We start from the raw sequence: 24,242 nt of genomic DNA, 5'->3' as shown, positions 1-24,242 counted from the left end.
CATGAGAACACAATTTATTGGTAAGATCAAGAAATTAGTGCCTCTTCAAACGTTTAAACCATCACAAATTGTTAAAATTTGTCATGTGAACACAATTTATTGGTATGATCGTGAAACTATTGTGACATAGAGTAAATATCTTTGAATTTGAATCGTTAAGTGAGAAATTGACATATCGATAAGGTTCCCAGTAAATGATGCAAGGAAAACTCATCCTAAACGCATGGTCCAAGCTGTCTACACCAATTGCCAACACATGAGCGATACAAAAACCTCTGCCACATGATATCTCGCCACTGCCCAACCGGGGGTGCCCTGCCAGGCTAGCTGCCTGCTTTTATTTATACGCCATCTATGGGCGCTTGCATCAGTTGATTGCCCCTGCAGCGAGTGACCTCACCTCACCTCTCCTCTGCCCTTCCGTCCTCGCTCCCATCCAGATCGTCTTTACGATCACGACACCCCAAGCACCAGCGGCAAAGGCCGTCGCCGCCGCAAGCCAAAAGGAGTGTGCTCCTCCTCGAGCACTCTATCCCTCACATCACAACTAGGAGTAGAAACCATCCCCATTTCCAATTCCGGGCCATCTCGTTCCTCCCGGAGCGAATGAAGAGGCAGATCAAGAGGCCGACACGCACCAAAGAATCGCCTGAACCAGGTACTGCAGCTGCTGCGAAATCTCCCCCCGTGTTTCGTGTACTTCTTGACTGCTTGCTTGATGTTTATGTGTGCGGATTAAAGTAGTACCAGCATCGCTTTTGAGCTTAAATTTTTAGTGCAAAGTGTGTGCCCTTTTGACATATATGAGCATACATGCATCTCTGTCTACTCCATTTGCGTCCAGTAATGGTAATTGGCATGAACATCCCTATACACTACAGTTTGCTTTGCATGTGGTAGGAATACAAGTGATTTCTAGGATCATGTGCAAGAAGTAGGGTAGCTAACCATGCCCGTGTTGCAGGGGAGAAGCTGGCGTTCGCTGAGGAGAAGGAGAACATGATGGAGCCGTACATGGAGAACGACGACGCCGAGGCGGAGGAGGCGGAGTACGACGACGAGGACGAGCGCGCGGGGGCGCTGTCGTCGTGCGGGCTGGGCGGGAAGAAGCGGCGGCTGGCGCTGGAGCAGGTGCGCGCGCTGGAGCGCAGCTTCGAGACGGACAACAAGCTGGACCCGGAGCGCAAGGCCCGCATCGCGCGCGAACTCGCCCTGCACCCGCGCCAGGTCGCCGTGTGGTTCCAGAACCGCCGCGCCCGCTGGAAGACCAAGCAGCTGGAGCGCGACTTCAACGCGCTCCGCGCCCGCCACGACGCGCTCCGCTCCGACTGCGACGCGCTGCGCCGCGACAAGGACGCGCTCGCCGCCGAGATACAGGAGCTGCGGGAGAGGCTGTCCGTCCCGGACAGGGCGGCGGTGAAGGCGGAGGCCGCCGGCAATGCGGGCGACGCCGGGGAGGAGGAGCGCCTGCAGCAGGCGGCGGCGGTGATGGGAGGCGGGGCGGTCTTCAAGGACGGCTCCTCCGACAGCGACTCGAGCGCCGTGTTGAACGACGAGGCGTCGCCCTACTCCAGCAACGCCGTCTTCGACCACCCGGGCTTCATGGGGTTCGGCGCGTCCTTCCTGGACTCGGCGGCGGCCGCCACCACGGGCTGCTCGTCTCTGCTGCCCATGATGGACACCAAATGGCACGGCGCGTACTCGTACGACGCGGGCAAGTCCGGCGGCTACGGCCTCACGGAGGAGTGGCTCGCTGGCCCAGACGCGATCGCCGGCGACGGCGGCGCCGGGTTCTTCTCCGAGGAGCACGTCTCCAACCTCAACTTCGGCTGGTGCGGCAGTGGCGCCGAGGGTTTTGATCTCCACGGTTACTGTAAAAAGTAAAAAAGATACAGTACTATCGCTATCCATGCAGCGACAGACAGGCCGTACTGTTACCTTTTTACCGACTGGCTAGCTTAGCTTAGCTAGCGGACAAGAAGCGCAAGGAGAGATCAGCAAGGTGGAATTTGACAAGGTGAACGCAACCATTGAGGATGGAAGTAAATGTTAGTATAACTACAAAAATAACCGTCTCTAGAGGTTAATCGATGGTGTAAAGTTGCAAGCATCCGTCCCTACATCCTCCTGGTCCTTTGCCACTGCTTGTCGAAACATTTTGGCGTGTATCACTTCGATGAAACGAAGGCGGACTACATGTGCACGAACGCAGCGATTGGTCGACAGCACACAGCAGGCAGGTTCAAACTTGGCACACGCTACTCGGACTCAGGAGTCAGGATTCATGATAGCCGAAGAAATAAAACATTTCTCTAATAGATTTACTGTAGTTTGCTTCACCCATGTACTGAAGGAACCGGAACCTGTTTTTCTCTTGTAAAAATGCAAGCATTGTCTATAGTTTTGTTTTGATTTCGAGAAGGGGAAAACCTTAATGTGTGCATCACTAGATGCACACAACTATACATATATTAGAGCATACTTTTGTTAATTCTAGTTGAAATTGTCTTGAGTTTCAATTTAGAAGTACAACTTCATAAGAAATTTCACTTGACTTTCAAGTAGATGGACCCTATTATGAATACATTAATCCCTAGGGTGTGGTTGCCATGGGTTTATCTTTTTCTTTCTTCGTTTTTCAGAAAAAAGTTATAGAAGTGTTGTCAATGCATCAACAGGGAGATATTTATTTGCAACCTCAACGGGAAGTGGCATAGCTCAAGGAAACAATAAAACATGAAAACAAAAATGTCACATGAGTTCAAAGTATCTCGAGTTAATGCACAATCCTTAGGCACATGGCAAGATGCAATTGTGAACACTTCGACTTGCCACTATGGGCAAAGAAGGCCGCAACTTGCACGAAAAAGTCGTGTCGTGATTGTTTTTTCATGGCGGCGATCGTATTGTTGGTCCTACCACAAGTAGAGAGGTTGATGACAACTTAGAACATGGTTCTAGGCCGTCGTGTGGGAATTTTCGACGTTGTTCTCGGAAACAACTTAATGGTTTAGAGAATGCAAGGTATGCAGACATGACCATGAAAAGGCCATTGGCAATCCCGTGCTAGGAGATGGAGTTTGTTGTTACCATAATGTTCCCAAAGTTGGATGCAGCAACAAAGGGAGAACACCCATTCGGAGCCAAAGATCTTAAGAGAACCACAATATATGCTCTTTGTACGGGGTACACTAAACAAGCCCATTTGTAATCTTTCCACGAAATCTAATGTTGTTCATCGGTGGTTTTCCTATCGCTAAGCTAGATGGCAGTGCAAGCTCTGGACAATTGTCGTTTAACATGTTCATTACATGCTATACCAAATCTTCAAAGGGGCAAAGGGCTCCACTAATGTAGACAACAAAAAATGCAACACGTAGCTTAATTTGAAATTTTCAAGGATGAAAGACCCCCAAGCTGGATTGTCCTATGGCAATCTGTTGTCAATTATTTTAACACTAGTCACCATTTTCTTATTTATAAAATGTTTAAAGTTTAAGAGTTTTGGTCATTTTGGTTGGTACGACGTATTAAAACTTTTGAAACATTTCTACTGCATCTTTTCTTCGCTAATTCAGCCAACAGAGTAATAACGTTGTAGGTACTCATCACGGAGAGGACAGACTTATAATCTAGAGAGGCGAAATGAAGCTCCATTCATATCTTTAGAGCGCTTTGTAAATAATAACAAAGATTCCAAGACACGACGAGTCGACGATCTTTATACTCCTCATTGTTTATGGCAGGGATCAACAACTTTTGTACCAAGAAATCAAGATGGAATAATAAATTTGTCTTGGTTTGTTAATATGCTGATGGGGCGAAGTTGCTCAAGATTCATGGCATGTGAGGCAGCTAAGAGCCCTAGACTACGGGCTGGCTAGCATGTTCCCCCTCCACCAAACAGCTAATGGATGTAACGTATCCTCTTTATAAAACAGAAGAAAAACGCAAAGTGGTGTAACAACTAATTAACAAATGCATAATAATTAAGTAAAGGCTAGCAAAAGCAGGCAGCTTACTTCAGAATCAGTATTCCAAGGATGTACTAGTACGACTGAAATTTAAAGGCAATTTGCTCAGGCCATCTATCTGTACGTAACTAAGAAAATAAAAAATGTTGTGTTTTTCAGGTTTAATTGATGTCCACTGTATGTTGTGTCTTTTTTTTTGTATCAGCCACGATTTTCCACTATGTTGCCCGACGCTCGCAAAGACTTTTACCGCTCTGTTAAACAAGTAGAAAAAGGTGAGCTAGCTACTGAACAGAATAGAAATCAGAGATGCTTCGTTACCATTTATGGAAAAGATGAGAAAATTCAACCTTGCAGGTGTCATCTGGTAGAAATGAAAATTCTGGTTTCAAAATATAAAAAATGTTTGGGTTGTTTTCAATCGTGTCAAGTCATCTCCAAGACGACCTGCAACTGATGATGCCAATGTTTGGTACGCGTCGTTTTCGCTTGTAGGGCACTGGAATTGCAAATAAGAAAAAGGATCATATTAGTACCAGTGGTGATACTATCATATGCTGAGACGTCACGAAATAAAGAAGAAAGGGACAGACTACATCGCAGATCCACTGTCCCGTTGCCCAATTCTTTTCTTTAAAGATCCGGCGGGAACACTGCGTATATTCGTTAAATCCATCATTTAATTTTTTTTGTGAACAAGTTATTTACAGGGTCACTCGATTTTTTGTGAACAAGTCAAGAAATCTCAAACAAGACCTCAGCCGAATTCGCAACTTTTTTACTGTATTTATTTTGAGCATGAATGACTGGAGCTTTATTAATCACCTTGTGAGAATGTTTAGACTAGTCATAGTTGGAAGTAACATAAAGTAGTAACATGAACATATCAAAGTATTATCATAGATGTCTTCATAGTGGTTAATTAGCTTGCAGACTCCATGTAACATATCAAAGTATTACTCATAGATGTCTTCATTAATTAGCTTGTAGACTCATTGTATCTTGGGAAATGTGATGTTACAGTAACTAGCTATGTTACTCTACCTTCCTCTCTCCTTATTAACTCATTGCCACATAAGTAAATTTGGTGAGTTGGACACTTAGTTACTAGTGAAGTTACTCCCACTATGAGTAGTCTTATAGGAAGTTCCATGAATTCACGCCGAACGCAAGAGGCCAATTCCTCGAAGAACGGGTCGGCCAGTTCTCCTAAGACAAAAGTGTTCATTTTTTGATCCGTTTAATTACTTTGTAATTATGCTTGTCTGATTTGTTGTTGCTAAGACAGCTCCTAACCTTCTTATAATCATGGTCCATCGAGGTAAGCTACTTGATTTGCCGAAGTTACTCACTAGCTTCATCTCTCTAGCACTGGTTCTACAATAACACTTCACAAATAATATGCAGCTTTGTATAATATTATGTGCCTGAAAGACGATAAAACCACTAAGGTAATGAAGTTTTCACCACCGAATGTGACATTCAGAATAGAACTTGTTGGTCCAGGATAGCATCATGCTATGCTTTGCCACTCCCCGTTTGGCTTTAGTGCAATTAACGCAAGGGTCTCACGAATTTCATTAGAATTTAAATGAGAGTGATAAATTCTATGTGGATTTCATGTATAGAACACTAATCTAGCAAGATGTGTCGATTGATAGTAACAATAAAATATGAAAGATGAAGATTCCGCTAAAGACATATTTTTGCATGGTATCTTCGTAAAGGAGTAATCCTCACCAAAGACAACTGTATGAAACATAATTGGCATAGAAGTACAAAGTGTGTATTCTGCCACCATGATTAGACTATCAAACATTTTTGTGTATAGTACCAATTTGCTAGATCTATATGGCTGGTCATCAAAATAGGTTCTACCTTATACCAGTCACGTAGTGTTGCTAATATATCCGGTAATTGGCTAAAGATATAGATTATAGGTTTAAAATACTTATTAAGTTGGGAGTGCTTGTCGTTATTTGGTTGGCTATATAAAAATGACAAGGTTGTAATGATAATTTTTTTTCTCTTAAGCAAGTTATCTACCAGTGCACAACTTTGCTCCGCTCATAGTGTTCTCTACAACCTGTGGAGAACCACAACATGTTTATGGAGGTGTCTACATGGTTGGAGGACATACGAGGATATTTTATCCAACATGGATGCCAACATGATCTTTGGATTGGACCTCCGCTATCTTTGAGGATTACTTGTATTGCACATTTTCTATTTTGATGTTTTGATCCAGTTGGATTTATACGGTTATGCGCATCTTAGTTATGTAGAGACCAGGTGCAATGCTTAAACATTTTAACTAATAAAGTGTCTCTATCGAAAATATAACACAACCGTATTTGTTTTTTCTACTAAAGGATATGGTTCACTAGTGTGGTTGAAATTTGAGGGATGACAAAGATCGGATATGAAGTTTTCTTCTATGAAGTCTGCTTGAGAAGGATAAGGACACGAGGCAACAATGGTGTATTGTTAGTTTAGTAAGATGTTTAGGCTTGAGCACGTTGCGGTCGTGGAAACACCTCTCACACATTTGAAAGAACATCTCTCATATTATGTTTTGTGTGTTTGATGTCAATGTATGTGATACACTAATGTTTGTTTAAGTGGTACAGGGATTATAGAGATACATTTGTATGTGTGTTGGATGTGGTCAGTACTGTCAAAAAGAATCAGCAAAAAGTTCACCAGGCCGGATAATCCGGGCCAGATATTTCCAAAATATCCGGCCCCCAGATTTTCGGCTAAGGACTTGAGGAAAAGCAGCTCAGTATAGGGGCCGGACAATTGCCCGGATATTGTCCCGGTTTTGTCCCAGGGCCGGATTATCCGGGCCGGACATTTCAGGAATATTCGGCCCCCTCGAAAACGGCTAAGGACCTGAAGAAAAGCAAGTCTGGATAGGGGCCGGACAATTGCCCGTACATTGTCCTGATTTTGTACCAGGAGGCCGATTATCCGGCCCCCCGGAAGGCTCAACGGCTGGATTTTCGGGAGGGGTATTTATACCCCTCTTCTTCTTCCTTCCCCCTTTGCTCAATCATTACACAAGAAATCTGCCAAGCTTCACCTCCATTAGAGCCACCTCAAGAAACACAAGACTTGCAAGATCTCCTTCCTCCCCCAACCAAAGCTCTTGATCTTTGGAGATTCGAAGGAGAAGCCACCGATCTACATCCTCACCGAAGCGTTTTTCATTTCCCCCTCATTTGTTTGAGGGATCTCATGCTAGTGTTCCTATTTGGTTCCCTAGTTGATTTGTGTTGATGTGTTGTTGTTGGTTGTTGTATTGTTACAGATTTGGGAGCCTCCAATTCAGTTGTGGATGTGTGCCCCAAGAACCTTGTAAAGGCCCGGTTTCCGCCTCGAGGAAATCCCTTAGTGGAAGTGGGCTAGGCCTTTGTGGCGTTGCTCGCAGGAGATCTGAGTGGAGCCTTCGTGGCTGTTGGTTTGGCTTTCGTAGCAACCACACTCCTCCAAACGTAGACGTACCTTCTTGCAAAGGAAGGGAACTACGGGAATCATCTCCGTGTCATCGCGTGCTCCACTCTCGGTTACCTCTATCCTATTCTATCTCTTATATTGTGTAGCTATATCTTGCTTAGTTGCTTATCTTGTCATATAGGTAAATTCACTTAGTTGCATATCTAGAGAATTTACCTTTGTGTCAAGCCTAAATTGAAAAAGAACTAAAAATTGGTTAGCACCTATTCACCCCCCCCCCCTCTAGGTGCGGCATACGATCCTTTCAATTGGTATCAGAGCCTCGGCTCTTATTTCGGGCTTAACCGCCTAAGAGTATGCCGAACGAGGAGTCCTCGGAAGGGGCCGCCAAGACGGTCTCCATGGAAGACTTCAATTCGTTGAAGTCCTCCATGGAAGCCCAAATGGAAAGCATGAAAAAGATGATTGCCGAGCTTTTGGCTCCGGTCCCTCCCAAGGCTCCCTTTGTAGAGGTAAAGGACACGGGGTGCGTTAGAAGAGGGAGATGCTTCGGAATTACCCTCCTCTACCAAACCCGTGGAAGGTGATAACTTAAACACTATCAAATCTCCTAGGACAACTAGCGGAGGTGAGAGCTACAATCGAGTAGCTCCACCTTTTCTTTCTCCCGATATACCGGTTCCCCATCCCCACATGAACATTCGGGGCGACCCTCCTAAGTTTTCCATTGAGAATTTCGATACTTGGCAATTTGAGTTTCGCTCTCATGTTTGCAGTGCCTCCAATGAACTTTGGAGAATCATCTTGGAAGGCTTCAAGCCATACAACCCCGACAAGTTGACTAGAAGAGAAGCGGTTGATAGTCAACTCAACAACACCGCCTTGCACATGATTCAAACTAGTGTGGGGACAAAGGAATTGCATCGTGTTTGGAACTACACCACCGCCAAGGAAGCTTGGGACGGTTTGTCCGCTAGTTGCATTGGAAGTGAGAGCACGAGGAGGAACAAGTACAATGCTCTTAAGAACAAAGCCGAAGGTTTCTTGAGGTTACCGGATGAAGATCATGAAGTCATGTACGGAAGACTTCTCACCGTTGCCGATGCCTTCCGGCTTATTGGTGCCACCCACATCAATGACTCTTGGATCAAGGAGAAGTACATTGAATGCATGATGCCGTTTGTACCCATTGATGTCAAGACTCTTGTCAGGAGGGAATGCTATTCCTCTCTCACCTCTCAACAAGTCGTGCACGAGATGCAAGCTCTCAAGGTGCTTGAGGAAAATTCTCATGATTCTCGCAATCGAGCTCTTGGGATGACAAAAGGGTCCAACCTTGCCTTGGCGGTCAACTCCGTTGAAGAAGTGTTCCCTCAAGAATCATATAGGGCATCTTGGAGTATGTCCTATCCGGAAGACTTGGAACACCACTACCATGACCACATGGCATTCCATGCCAACTATTTTTGGGTTGACCCATCCAAGGCCAAGGAAGACAACATCAAGAGAAACAACTCAAGGGGGTCCACAAATTCGGGCCCAAGGACAAGATCTTGCTATAATTGTAATGACAAGCGCCATTTCACTGCCGAGTGCCCCTATGAGAATAGGGAAACACATGGTGGAAGGCTCATTCCCAAGGACAAGAGCAAAGATTCAAAGGACAAATATTCAAATGCCCCCAAGAAGAAATTCTACAACAACAAGACCAAGAAGGGCAAGAGGCCCTCAAAAGTTGTGCTAGTGACTAGGGAAGAATATTCTTCCGATGAAGTTGGAAGCTCTAGTGATGATGAAGATGAAGAAAGCTCAAAGGAAGTGGCCGCCATCGTCACCACCAACATTCCCTCTTCATCTCTCTTTGAATCTCCCAATGAGAATCCTCATATCAAGAATGCACATTGCTTCATGGCAAGGTCCTCCTTGGACACACCTATTGTGCTATCCACTCAAGAAGAGTATACCTCCGGAGATGATGATGTTGATGATGAAGAAGATGCAATCTCTAATGGATTGGTCGCTCTTGCCTCCCTCTCCACTAACTCTTCATCACCAAGTGAATCCCCCAATGAGGTCATTCATGTGGAGGAAGAAAGTTGCCTCATGGCTAAATCCTCCGAGGTATCATCCCCTAACCCCTCTATGCCTATCATTTCAAGTGATCTAGGGGTTGATCTTGCTAGTCTAAAAGTGAAACAAGAAATGCTAGAGTTTGATGATTTCATTCTTAACCTACAAGGTAATACTAAAAAGCATGTTTCAAACCTCATGGTTCGTATGGCTCAACTAAATGGTACTCTTGAGAAAAAATGCCAAATAGAAAGAGAAGATGCTCTTGAACTACATGCTCTTAGAAATGCCCTTGAGGAAAGCCAAGAAACCATAGCCTCTCTTCAAGAGAGGTTAGAAAATCTTGGAGATCCTCAAGATAAAATTAACAAGATCACTAAAGCTAGAGATCTTGCTAGAGCTAAGACTAAAGTGCTTACAAAGGAAAAGGCCAAATTTGGTGTTGATCATGAGAAACTTGTGAGAGATCTAGATGATCTAGACAAGGCACACAAAGCCTTGAAGAGTGAATACTCACTCCTCTCCAAGTCTTATGAGCAACTTCAAATTAGGCTCGCTTCATATGACATACCTAGCACCTCTACTCCTCTATGTGATCATGCAAATATTGTTGAGAAAAATGCTAGGTTGAAGGATGAACTCGCTAAGGCCTCCTCTCCCCAAAGTAAACTTTCTTTGGATGATCTTTTGAGTAAGCAAAGATCAAACAATGGGAAGGAGGGCCTTGGTTATAATGCCAAGGCAAAGAAGGCAAACAAGCAAAAGGCCAAGCCATCACTAATGGTGAAGCCCCCAAGGGCAAAACCATAAATGATGATGATGCGGGAATCGCTAACCCTCACTATGTTTTATTTAAAGATTATTATGGTGATGTTTATGCTAAATATGTTGGCCCATATGATGGTTATGTTGCGTGGTCTATTTGGGTCCCAAAGACCCTTGTTGCTAACAAAAGAGGACCCATTGAGAAATGGGTACCTAAATCCAAGAATTGATCTCATGTAGGACTATGCCGCCGGAGGTTCAAAATGGGTACTTGATAGTGGATGTACAAGTCATATGACCGGCGGCAAGAACCTCGTCAAGGAGTTGAGGCCTAACATAAATGATATCACCGTCTCCTTTGGCGATAATTCTACATCCGAGGTATTGGGTTTTGGCAAGGTTGTGGTTGCACACAACATTACTCTTGTGGATGTCATGCTTGTCAAAACCCTTGGTTACAATTTGCTTTCCGTTTCCGCCCTTGGCAAGATGGGTTTCGCCGTCTTTATTGATAATGATATTGTGGTCCTCTTGTGGAGCAAGACTCTAAAAGTCGCTTTCGTTGGGTATCGCGAACACAACTTGTATGTGGTGGACTTTTCGGGGACCACCACGACAAGTGCGATGTGCCTATTCGGAAAGGCGGACGTGGGTTGGTTGTGGCATCGCCGCCTAGCCCATGTCAACATGAGAACTTTGCAAAGTCTTCACAAGGGGAACCATATTGTGGGACTAATGGAAAATGTGTCTTTTGCCAAAGATCGTGTTTGTAGGGCTTGTGTTGAAGGCAAAATGCATGACTCTCCGCATCCAAGCAAGACTATCATCTCTTCCAAGAGGATCTTGGAGCTCCTTCATGTGGATCTCTTTGGTCCCGTTACTCATGCAAGTCTTGGTGCGAAGAAACATTGCTTGGTGATTGTTGATGACTACTCAAGATACACTTGGGTCTACTTTCTCAAGACGAAAGATGAGACTCAACAAATATTCATTGACTTTGCTACCGAGGTGCAACGCCAACACAACCTCCTCATTATGGCAATAAGAAGTGACAACGGCTCCGAGTTCAAGAACTATACACTCAATGATTTTCTTAGTGATGAGGGGATTCGACATCAATATTCCGCTGCTTACACCCCTCAACAAAATGGTGTTGCGGAGAGGAAGAACCGGACTCTTATGGATATGGCAAGATCTATGATGGCAGAGTATAAATTCCGCTATAACTTTTGGGCGGAAGCCATCTTCACCGCTTGCCACTCCTCTAACTGGCTCTATCTCCGCAAGGGCTTGAACAAGACTCCATATGAAATACTCACCGGGAACAAGCCTAATATCTCATACTTCAAGGTGTTCGGGTGTAAGTGTTTCTACAAAATCAAAGGAGTTTGTTTGTCTAAATTTGCTCCTAAAGCTTTCGAGGGTATATTTGTTGGTTACGGTACCGAATCTCACACTTATAGAATCTTTGATGTATCCTCCGGGATTATCATTGAATCTTGTAGTGTGAAGTTTGAAGAAAATGATGGCTCCCAAGTGGGGCAAGTTGATGTTTGTGCAGGTGATGAAATACCTCAAGATACCATAGTAAGAATGGGTGTGGGATTTTTCCGCCCCATTGAGGGACACGGTGTGGCGTCTCGGGAAGAACTATGCTCTACCAAGGTGGAGCCCTCATCTTCTCAACATCAACAAACCCTACCTAGTGAAGCATATGATGCACCAACCCAAGAACAAGAACAAGACCCTCCCTCTTGTGTGCAAGATCAAGGACAAGATCAAGGTCAAGATCAACCAAGCATTCATGATGGCTCCAATGAGGATCCAATCAACTCTTGCCCTTCTCCGAATATTGTTCAAGATCAAGCACATGAGAATGAGCAACCCCAAGCAATTGAGGAAGCTCAAGTTGAAGGTCAAGACGGGGACCCAAATGATCAAGTTGATCAAGTGACACCTCCAAGGCCAAGAAAGACCAAGGAGGAGATCGAGGCCCGCCGTCTAGCAAGAAGAGATAGGAACCTCAAACTTCGTGGACACACTCATGACAAGGTTCTTGGTGATGTTAGGGCAAAGGTTTCCACAAGAAGGCAATTGGCTAACTTTAGCCATCATCATACTTATATCTCCTTAGTGGAACCCAAGAAAGTATTTGAAGCCCTTGAAGATTCGGATTGGTTGGAAGCTATGCATGAAGAACTCAACAACTTCAAGCGCAACAAAGTGTGGACCTTAGTAAAGAAGCCAAAGGAGTGCCGCAATGTTATAGGCACTAAATGGATTTTCAAGAACAAGCAAGATGAGTTTGGAAATGTTGTGAGGAACAAGGCAAGATTGGTGGCTCAAGGGTTCTCTCAAGTTGAGGGAATTGACTTTGGAGAAACCTATGCTCCCGTGGCTCGCCTTGAGTCCATCCGTATCCTTCTTGCTTATGCTTCGCATCATAACTTTAAGTTACAACAAATGGATGTGAAAAGTGCATTTCTTAATGGTCCTTTGCATGAAGAGGTTTATGTTAAGCAACCCCCGGGGTTCGAGGATCTCAACTTTCCTAACCATGTCTACAAGCTTGATAAAGCACTTTATGGTCTCAAACAAGCTCCTAGAGCTTGGTACGAGCACCTTAAGGAATTGTTGGTAGACCGTGGGTTTGATGTTGGGCTAATCGACCCCACTCTTTTTACTAAGAGGGTCAATGGGGAGCTTTTCGTTTGCCAATTATATGTTGATGATATTATCTTTGGCTCTACTAACAAAGCTTTCAATGATGAATTCTCAAAGCTTATGAGCGATAGGTTTGAGATGTCTATGATGGGAGAGATGAAGTTCTTCCTTGGTTTTGAGATCAAGCAATTGAGGGAAGGAACCTTCATCAATCAAGCAAAATATCTCCAAGACATGCTCAAGAGGTTCAAGATGACCGAGATGAAGGGTGTGGCCACTCCTATGGTCACCAAATGTCATCTTGCACTAGATCCCAACGGTAAAGAGGTGGATCAAAAGGTATATCGCTCCATGATTGGATCCTTGCTTTACCTTTGTGCATCTAGACCGGACATAGTGTTGAGTGTTGGTGTGTGTGCAAGGTATCAAGCTTCTCCTAAGGAGAGCCACATGATGGCTCTCAAAAGAATCTTTCGATATTTGGTTGATACCCCAAGATATGGTATTTGGTACCCCAAAGGCTCAAGTTTTATTCTCAATGGATATACCGATGCGGATTGGGAGGGTGATACGTCTCCGACGTATCGATAATTTCTTATGTTCCATGCCACATTATTGATGATATCTACATGTTTTATGCATACTTTATGTCATATTTATGCATTTTCCGGCACTAACCTATTAACGAGATGCCGAAGAGCCAGTTGCTGTTTTCTGCTGTTTTTGGTTTCAGAAATCCTAGTAAGGAAATATTCTCGGAATTGGACGAAATCAACGCCCAGGGGCCTATTTTTCCACGAAGCTTCCAGAAGACCGAAAGGGAAACGAAGTGAGGCGACGAGGCGGCGACACGCCAGGGCGGCGCGGCCCACCTCCTGGCCGCGCGGCCCTGTTGTGTGGGCCCCTCGCGTCGCCTCTTGACCTGCCCTTCCGCCTACATATAGTCTTCGTAGCGAAACCCCCAGTACCGAGAGCCACGACACGGAAAACCTTCCAGAGACGCCGCCGCCGCCAATCCCATCTCGGGGGATTCAGGAGATCGCCTCCGGCACCCTGCCGGAGAGGGGAATCATCTCCCGGAGGACTCTTCACCGCCATGGTCGCCTCCGGAGTGATGAGTGAGTAGTTCACCCCTGGACTATGGGTCCATAGCAGTAGCTAGATGGTCGTCTTCTCCTTATGTGCTTCATTGTCGGATCTTGTGAGCTGCCTAACATGATCAAGATCATCTATCTGTAATGCTATATGTTGTGTTTGTTGGGATCCGATGGATAGAGAATACTATGTTATGTTGATTATCAATCTATTACCTATGTGTTGTTTATGATCTTGCATGCTCTCCGTTATTAGTAGAGGCTCTGGCCAAGTTTTTTACTCTTAACTCCAAGAGTAGGGATGGCACCCGCAGGGTATGGGTACGGGTAGAGCCATCCCATACCCGTACCCGTCGCATTAAATCTTACCCATCACCTGTACCCATACCCGTCAATGGGTACAAGTTTTTCCCATCCCCATCACCCGACATGGTAAATTGGTACCCGCGGGTAAAAAATACCCACACTTACAACACATCAAATTCATCAAAATAATATGAGATGGGGTGAGCAATCCTAAATAGGGGTATTATCCTCACTAACCTACCATAAATTGTTAGACCGAAAAGCGTGAGGTTCAGCCTAGCAACGTGAAGACGTGATTAGGGGGAAATTAAGTAGTTTAGAATATTACGATGACCCACTAGTTAAATTTAGATGGGTAAATGGGTATGTGGGTATGGGTTCTACCATCCCATACCCGTACCCGCTCTACCCAATGGGTATGATATTTTCCCATTTATAAACCCATGGGTAATCTTTTATCCCATACCCGTACTCTTATTGGGTTTTTACCCGGCGGGTACGCGGGTCATGGGTATCCATTGCCATCCCTATCCAAGAGGGAGTATTTATGCTCGATAGTGGGTTCATGCCTCCATTAAATCTGGGACAGTGACAGAAAGTTCTAAGGTTGTGGATGTGCTGTTGCCACTAGGGATAAAATATTGATGCTATGTCCAAGGATGTAGTTATTGATTACATTACGCACCATACTTAATGCAATTGTCTGTTGTTTGCAACTTAATACTGGAAGGGGTTCGGATGATAACCTGAAGGTGGACTTTTTAGGCATAGATGCATGCTGGATAGCGGTCTATGTACTTTGTCGTAATGCCCAATTAAATCTCACTATACTCATCATATCATGTATGTGCATGGTCATGCCCTCTCTATTTGTCAATTGCCCAACTGTAATTTGTTCACCCAACATGCTATTTATCTTATGGGAGAGACACCTCTAGTGAACTGTGGACCCCGGTCCATTCTTTCACATCGAATACAATCTACTGCAATACTTGTTCTACTGTTTTCTGCAAACAATCATCATCCACACTATACATCTAATCCTTTGTTACAGCAAGCCGGTGAGATTGACAACCTCACTGTTTCGTTGGGGAAAAGTACTTTGGTTGTGTTGTGCAGGTTCCACGTTGGCGCCGGAATCCCTGGTGTTGCGCCGCACTACATCCCGCCGCCATCAACCTTCGACGTGCTTCTTGACTCCTACTGGTTCGATTAAACCTTGGTTTCTTACTGAGGGAAACTTGCTGTTGTACGCATCACACCTTCCACTTGGGGTTCCCAACGGGCGTGTGCTTTACGCGTCATCAAGCTAAATTTCTGGCGCCGTTGCCGGGGAGATCAAGACACGCTGCAAGGGGAGTCTCCACGATCCAATCTCTTTACTTTGTTTTTGTCTTGCTTTATTTTATTTACTACTTTGTTTGCTGCATTGTATCAAAACACAAAAAAATTAGTTGCTGGCTTTACTTTATTTACTGTCTTGCACTCTATATAAAAAAAAACACAAAAAATTTAGCTACTTACATTTATTTTATCTAGTTTGCTTTATTTACTACTGCTAAAATGAGTAATCCTGAAGTTGAAGTTCGTTCGTTTAAGCAACAAGGGGGAGAATGTTTAAAAGATGCTTGGTATAGAATTAGTGATGCCCATAATAGGTGCACTAAGAAACACTCCACCACTATCCTACTCAGGAATTTTTATGTTGGTATCTCTAGCTGGAATAGGTATGTTCTTGATTGTCTCGCAGGAGGTAATTTCCTAGGCGCTCCTGCTTTAGAAGCTAGTTGCATTATTGAGAGTTTATTTGGAATACCACCTGTTAATGAAGTTAAAATTGAAGCCTCTCTTGAAGATGTCATGAAAAAGTTGGAAACCATAGAGCAAAACCTTCCAATTATTGATACTACGTTGAAAGCATTACTTGATAGCACTGATAAACTTGATAAATCTCTAGGTGGAATTAATGAGAGAATCGCCATCTCAGAATCTTGTGCTATTCATGATAATCAAACCCAAAGGATTAGTGAACTTGAAGAGGCTATGGGAACATTGGGTTCAACCTTTTCATCTATAAAGTTTAGAGAGAAAGCTTATGTGGGAAAGGAGCAAAGGTTCATGTATATCTCTAAGGGGCCTAAACCAAAAAGCTATTATAGGCCTAAAATTGATAAAGCTCTTAAAACCACTATAGATAAGGGAGCATCTAAGATACCCAATGGGATAAATTGTGAAAATAATGTCGATGCATCATCTCTTGATAATACTTGATACACACTTTCTGCGCCTAGCTGAAAGGCGTTAAAGAAAAGCGCTTATGGGAGACAACCCATGTTTTTACTACAGTACTTTTATTTTATATTTGAGTCTTGGAAGTTGTTTACTACTGTAGCAACCTCTCCTTATCTTAGTTTTGTGCATTGTTGTGCCAAGTAAAGTCTTTGATAGTAAGGTTCATACTAGATTTGGATTCTTTGCTTGATTTCTTTCTTTGCTGTCACGAATTTCGACCTGCCTCTCTGTAGGTAGCTCAGAAAATTATGCCAATTTACGTAGTGATCCTCAGATATGTACGCAACTTTCATTCAATTTGAGCATCTTCATTTGAGCAATTCTGGTGCCTCAATAAAATCCATCTTTACGGACTGTTCTGTTTTGACAGATTCTGCCTTTTATTTCGCATTGCCTCTTTTGCTATGATGGATGAATTTCTTTGTTCCATTAATGTCCAGTAGCTTTGTGCAATGTCCAGAAGTGTTAAGAATGATTATGTCACCTCTGAACATGTGAATTTTTATTATGCACTAACCCTCTGATGAGTTGTTTCGAGTTTGGTGTGGAGGAAGTTTTCAAGGATCAAGAGAGGAGGATGATACAATATGATCAAGGAGAGTGAAAGCTCTAAGCTTGGGGATGCCCCGGTGGTTCACCCCTGCATATTTTAAGAAGACTCAAGCGTCTAAGCTTGGGGATGCCCAAGGCATCCCCTTCTTCATCGACAACATTATCAGGTTCCTCCCCTGAAACTATATTTTTATTCCATCACATCTTATGTGCTTTGCTTGGAGCGTCGGTTTGTTTTTGTTTTTGTTTTTGTTTGAATAAAATGGATCCTAGCATTCATTGTGTGGGAGAGAGACACGCTCCGCTGTTGCATATGGACAAATATGTCCTTAGGCTTTACTCATAGTATTCATGGCGAAGGTTGAATCTTCTTCGTTAAATTGTTATATGGTTGGAATCGGGAAATGCTACATGTAGTAATTCTAAAATGTCTTGAATAATTTGATACTTGGCAATTGTTGTGCTCATGTTTAAGCTCTTGCATCATATACTTTGCACCCATTAATGAAGAAATACAAAGAGCTTGCTAAAATTTGGTTTGCATATTTGGTCTCTCTAAAGTCTAGATAATTTCTAGTATTGAGTTTGAACAACAAGGAAGACGGTGTAGAGTCCTATAATGTTTACAATGTGTCTTTTATGTGAGTTTTGCTGCACCGGTTCATCCTTGTGTTTGTTTCAAATAACCTTTCTAGCCTAAACCTTGTATCGAGAGGGAATACTTCTCATGCATCCAAAATCCTTGAGCCAACCACTATGCCATCTGTGTCCACCATACCTACCTACTACATGGTATTTCTCGGCCATTCCAAAGTAAATTGCTTGAGTGCTACCTTTAAAATTTCCATTCTTTACCTTTTCAATATATAGCTCATGGGACAAATAGCTTAAAAACTATTGTGGTATTGAATATGTACTTATGCACTTTATCTCTTATTAAGTTGCTTGTTGTGCGATAACCATGTTCCTGGGGACGCCATCAACTACTCTTTGTTGAATATCATGTGAGTTGCTATGCATGTCCGTCTCATCTGAAGTAAGGGAGATTTACCACTCATTTAATGGTTAGAGCATGCATAATGTTAGAGAAGAACATTGGGCCGCTAACTAAAGCCATGAATCATGGTGGAAGTTTCAGTTTTGGACATATATCCTCAATCTCATATGAGAACATTAATTGTTGCTACATGCTTATGCATTAAAGAGGAGTCCATTATCTGTTGTCTATGTTGTCCCGGTATGGATGTCTAAGTTGAGAATAATCAAAAGCGAGAAATCCAATGCGAACTTTCTCCTTAGACCTTTGTACAGGCGGCATAGAGGTACCCCTTTGTGACACTTGGTTAAAACATGTGTATTGCGATGATAATCCCGGTAATCCGAGCTAATTAGGACAAGGTGCGGGCACTATTAGTATACTATGCATGAGGCTTGCAACTTGTAAGATATAATTTACATGATACATATGCTTTATTACTACCATTGACAAAATTGTTTCTTGTTTTCAAAACCAAAGCTCTAGCACAAATATAGCAATCAATGCTTCCCTCTGCGAAGGGCCCTTCTTTTACTTTTATGTTGAGTCAGTTCACCTATCTCTCTCCACCTCAAGAAGCAAACACTTGTGTGAACTGTGCATTGACTCCTACATACTTGCATATTGCACTTGTTATATTACTTTACATTGACAATATCCATGAGATATACATGTTATAAGTTGAAAGCAACCGCTGAAACTTAATCTTCCTTTGTGTTGCTTCAATACCTTTACTTTGATTTATTGCTTTATGAGTTAACTCTTATGCAAGACTTATTGATGCTTGTCTTGAAAGTACTATTCATGAAAAGTCTTTGCTTTATGATTCATTTGTTTACTCATGTCATTACCATTGTTTTGATCGCTGCATTCATTACATATGCTTACAATAGTATGATCAAGGTGATGATGGCATGTCACTCCAGAAATTATCTTTGTTATCGTTCACCTGCTCGGGACGAGCAGGAACTAAGCTTGGGGATGCTGATACGTCTCCGACGTATCGATAATTTCTTATGTTCCATGCCACATTATTGATGATATCTACATGTTTTATGCATACTTTATGTCATATTTATGCATTTTCCGGCACTAACCTATTAACGAGATGCCGAAGAGCCGATTCTTTGTTTTCTGCTGTTTTTGGTTTCAGAAATCCTAGTAAGGAAATATTCTCGGAATTGGACGAAATCAACGCCCAGGGGCCTATTTTTCCACGAAGCTTCCAGAAGACCGAAAGGGAAACGAAGTGAGGCGACGAGGCGGCGACACGCCAGGGCGGCGCGGCCCACCTCCTGGCCGCGCGGCCCTGTTGTGTGGGCCCCTCGCGTCGCCTCTTGACCTGCCCTTCCGCCTACATATAGTCTTCGTCGCGAAACCCCCAGTACCGAGAGCCACGATACGGAAAACCTTCCAGAGACGCCGCCGCCGCCAATCCCATCTCGGGGGATTCAGGAGATCGCCTCCGGCACCCTGCCGGAGAGGGGAATCATCTCCCGGAGGACTCTTCACCGCCATGGTCGCCTCCGGAGTGATGAGTGAGTAGTTCACCCCTGGACTATGGGTCCATAGCAGTAGCTAGATGGTCGTCTTATCCTTATGTGCTTCATTGTCGGATCTTGTGAGCTGCCTAACATGATCAAGATCGTCTATCTGTAATGCTATATGTTGTGTTTGTTGGGATCCGATGGATAGAGAATACTATGTTATGTTGATTATCAATCTATTACCTATGTGTTGTTTATGATCTTGCATGCTCTCCATTATTAGTAGAGGCTCTGGCCAAGTTTTTACTCTTAACTCCAAGAGGGAGTATTTATGCTCGATAGTGGGTTCATGCCTCCATTAAATCTGGGACAGTGACAGAAAGTTCTAAGGTTGTGGATGTGCTGTTGCCACTAGGGATAAAACATTGATGCTATGTCCAAGGATGTAGTTATTGATTACATTACGCACCATACTTAATGCAATTGTCTGTTGTTTGCAACTTAATACTGGAAGGGGTTCAGATGATAACCTGAAGGTGGACTTTTTAGGCATAGATGCATGCTGGATAGCGGTCTATGTACTTTGTCGTAATGCCCAATTAAATCTCACTATACTCATCATATCATGTATGCGCATGGTCATGCCCTCTCTATTTGTCAATTGCCCAACTGTAATTTGTTCACCCAACATGCTATTTATCTTATGGGAGAGACACCTCTAGTGAACTGTGGACCCCGGTCCATTCTTTCACATCGAATACAATCTACTGCAATACTTGTTCTACTGTTTTCTGCAAACAATCATCATCCACACTATACATCTAATCCTTTGTTACAACAAGCCGGTGAGATTGACAACCTCACTGTTTCGTTGGGGCAAAGTACTTTGGTTGTGTTGTGCAGGTTCCACGTTGGCGCCGGAATCCCTGGTGCTGCGCCGCACTACATCCCGCCGCCATCAACCTTCGACGTGCTTCTTGACTCCTACTGGTTCGATTAAACCTTGGTTTCTTACTGAGGGAAACTTGCTGTTGTACGCATCACACCTTCCACTTGGGGTTCCCAACGGGCGTGTGCTTTACGCGTCATCAGCGGGTGACAAGGATGATAGGAAATCAACTTCCGGGGCTTGCCAATTCCTTGGTAGGTCCTTGGTGTGTTGGTCTTCTAAGAAGCAAAATTGTATATCTCTCTCCACCGTCGAAGCCGAATATGTTGCCGCCGCAAGTGGATGCACTCAATTGTTATGGATGAGGCAAACTTTAAAGGAATACGGTGTCATTTGTGACAAAGTGCCTCTATTGTGTGACAATGAAAGTGTCATCAAGATTGCCTATAGTCCGGTGCAACATTCAAGAACGAAGCATATTGAAATCCGGAATCATTTCATTAGGGATCATGTTGCCCGTGGTGATATTGAGCTTATCTATGTTCCAACCAAAGATCAACTTGCCGATATATTCACGAAGCCTCTTGATGAAGCAAGGTTCACTTATGTGAGGAATGAGCTAAATATCATTGATTCAAGGAGTATAGCTTGACCATCTTGCAAACACACCTTTGTCTCAAAACTTTATTTGGTTTAGATGTGGGCATGGAAATAGGGGGAGTGCGGTTTAAATTATTGAGCTATCCCTCCCCCCATAATGCCAACATTAAGAAATCATTCTCTTTATATCATATGTTGATATGTGAGCTTCAATGATGAGTAGTAGCTTGGACCCAAGATATATCTTCGCGGTGCCATGCCACAACACTCATATATGGTGGCCTAGGCCACCACACTCTTCTTTGTGAAGAGTTGGAGTTATTTGGATCTTATCGTTTTTATTTGACAACTCCTTGTTCTTATGGGAAATCACTCTAGTTTGGCCTTATTTGCTCATATCTTGCAAACTTGAGTGATCATGTACCATTAACAGTTTGTACCCTCTAAACCTAAGCCTACACTCTCCTATAAGCCACTTCCATCTTGCTCATTTGTCTTGTTTTGGTAAAAACTTGGAGTTTGAGGATTTTCGGTCGGATGATCTAGGTCGCCCAATCTTATTGGTAAATGTGCTTCTTATATGTGACGTGATACATTATTGCATCACATATGGGTATATGCAAATAACCAACTAAAGATAGGCAGGATTTCCGGTGTTCTGGAATTTTCAGAAAACCGGATAATCCGGCCCTGTGGCGCCCCGGAAAATCCGGCCCGGCCGGATTATCCGCCCTTACTTAGGGCCGGATTATCCGCCCTTACTTAGGGCCGGATTATCCGGCCTGGGCAGACCCTGAAAGGGTTGAGGACGAAGCCGCGGGGGGGCAAACGGTTCACACCACCCCCACGCGCCTCTCTCTCCTCTCTCTCCTCTCAAGGTCGCCGGAGCTCTTCCTCCTCGCCGGAGCCGCCCCGTCCACTCCCTCCTGGAGTTTTTGGGTGGATTGGGTGCTCCTCCTCCCTAGCTACCTTCTCCTCCAAGCGGCTTTCGCAATGGATGCGGGTATGACTCACAATCTCTAACCCTAGGTGTTGTGATTTGTATGTGCTATTTTCTTGGTGGATTTGGTGTCTAGTTGTTCCAAATCGTTTGTAGTATACTCCTCTTGCATGCTATGAGGCCGATCTGGTCATAAGACAAGTTTTGATTGGAAGAACTGCAAGATTCGCAGGGCCGGATTATCCGGCCCCCGCAAAGACCGGATTATCCGGCCTGGCCGGATTATCCGCCCCCAGGGGCACCGGATTATCCGGCCTGGAGCTTCATCGCCGCTGCAGTTCTGTTTTAATCTATCATGTCTAGACTTGTACCGACTTACAGTATGTTTCTAGAGTACATTACTGTATCATACATGACTTATGAGCATTATCTTCTCTTTGCTATCCATCTTTGCTATTCACAGGTCGTACTTCTCGGGGTGCTCGGAGACGCCCAAGGGCTGACCGGTCAAGTGATGAGTTCGCATCCAACGCTCCTCGCAAGTCAACCTCATCTAGGCACAAGAACAAGGCTTCAAGGGAAAACTACAAGACCATGGACCCTGTCTCTTATTCTGCTATCCGCATGAAGAACTGGTATGAAGACCTCCCAAGGGATGAAGAGACAGAGGGCAGAAAATACTGGTGCATGGAGCAGGAGTTCATCTACAAGGATATCTATGAACCCATGAAGAAAGTGCGACCCATGCAAGCTATCGATGTGGATCTTCTGGCTGTTAACAATCATTTTGAGGATGCCATCTGGGTGACTGGTAAGATGGGCCTACAGGATCTCATGAAGATTCAATGTGACTATAGTCCAGAGTTGGTGAAGCAGTTCTTTTGCTACTTTGGCTATCCAGAAAGATGATGACCGCACTATGGAATGGATGTCTGGCTCCACTCACTGTAGGGCCACCTTGCGCCGTTTTGCTGGTATTCTTGGAGTTCCTGCAGAAGGAGGTCGTCGTCTCCATGGACCTCAGAGGGCAGATAAGAATGCACTGTTTGATCTCTATACATCTGCTGGAAAAGTGGGAGAGACCAAGGGGCTGCTTCCCATCTATGGTCAGTTACTCAGGTTCTTTCGGTCCACCATCGCTCCTAGTGGTGGTAACAATGATGCAATCCGGGAAACTCTTGTGGATCTCATGTACCTCAGCTTTCGTTGTGCTCGTGATGAGAATGAGGAACGCAACTACACTATTGATATCATGGACTACATCTTCCATGAGATTCGTGATGCCATGATCTCTCGGACCACTATACCTTATGCACCATATATCCAGCTCCTCATCAACAACACTGCAGGGGTGAGTGGTGAAGACTTGAGCGGGTACCCTTTGATGACTGATACGTCTCCGACGTATCGATAATTTCTTATGTTCTATGCCATATTATTGATGATACCTACATGTTTTATGCACACTTGATGTCATATTCGTGCATTTTCTGGAACTAACCTATTAACAAGATGCCGAAGTGCCGATTCTTTGTTTTCTGCTGTTTTGGTTTCAGAAATCCTAGTAAGGAAATATTCTCGGAATTGGACGAAATCAAAGCCTGTGGGCCTATTTTCTCACGAAGCTTCCGAAGTCCGAAGGAGAGACGAAGAGGGGCCACACTATAGGCGGCGCGGCCCCCTTGGCCGCGCACGGCCTGTGGTGTGGGGCCCCGTGCCGCCTCTTGACCTGCCCTTCCGCCTATAAAAAGTCTCCGTGACGAAACCCCCGGTGCGAGAGCCACGATACGGAAAACCTTACTGAGACGCCGCCGCCGCCGATCCCATCTCGGGGGATCCAGGAGATCGCCTCCGGCACCCTGCCGGAGAGGGGAATCATCTCCCGGAGGACTCTACGCCGCCATGGTCGCCTCCGGAGTGATGAGTGAGTAGTTCACCCCTGGACTATGGGTCCATAGCAGTAGCTAGATGGTTGTCTTCTCCTCATTGTGCTTCATTGTTGGATCTTGTGAGCTGCCTAACATGATCAAGATCATCTATCTGTAATTCTATATGTTGTGTTTGTCGGGATCCGATGGATAGAGAATACTATGTCATGTTAATTATCAAGTTAT

At 44.2% G+C, this 24,242-nt stretch overlaps 1 protein-coding gene across 1 annotated transcript; it reads left to right on the top strand.

The window, feature by feature from the left end:
• Nucleotides 1-310: 310 nt before the first annotated feature.
• On the top strand, nucleotides 311-2,171 carry LOC127297040 (homeobox-leucine zipper protein HOX13). Its single transcript, XM_051327294.2, has 2 exons — nucleotides 311-658; nucleotides 965-2,171. The coding sequence occupies exons 1-2, from the start codon at nucleotides 607-609 to the stop codon at nucleotides 1,882-1,884; spliced, it is 972 nt and encodes a 323-aa protein (XP_051183254.1). The 5' UTR covers nucleotides 311-606; the 3' UTR covers nucleotides 1,885-2,171.
• The last annotated feature ends 22,071 nt before the right edge of the window (nucleotides 2,172-24,242 follow it).

The sequence above is a fragment of the Lolium perenne genome, chromosome 4 (assembly GCF_019359855.2).
Source record: "Lolium perenne isolate Kyuss_39 chromosome 4, Kyuss_2.0, whole genome shotgun sequence".
In the NCBI taxonomy this organism is placed as follows: domain Eukaryota; kingdom Viridiplantae; phylum Streptophyta; class Magnoliopsida; order Poales; family Poaceae; genus Lolium; species Lolium perenne.
The sequence above is the reverse complement of the archived record's forward strand: the minus strand, read 5'-3'. Positions and strand labels throughout refer to the sequence as shown.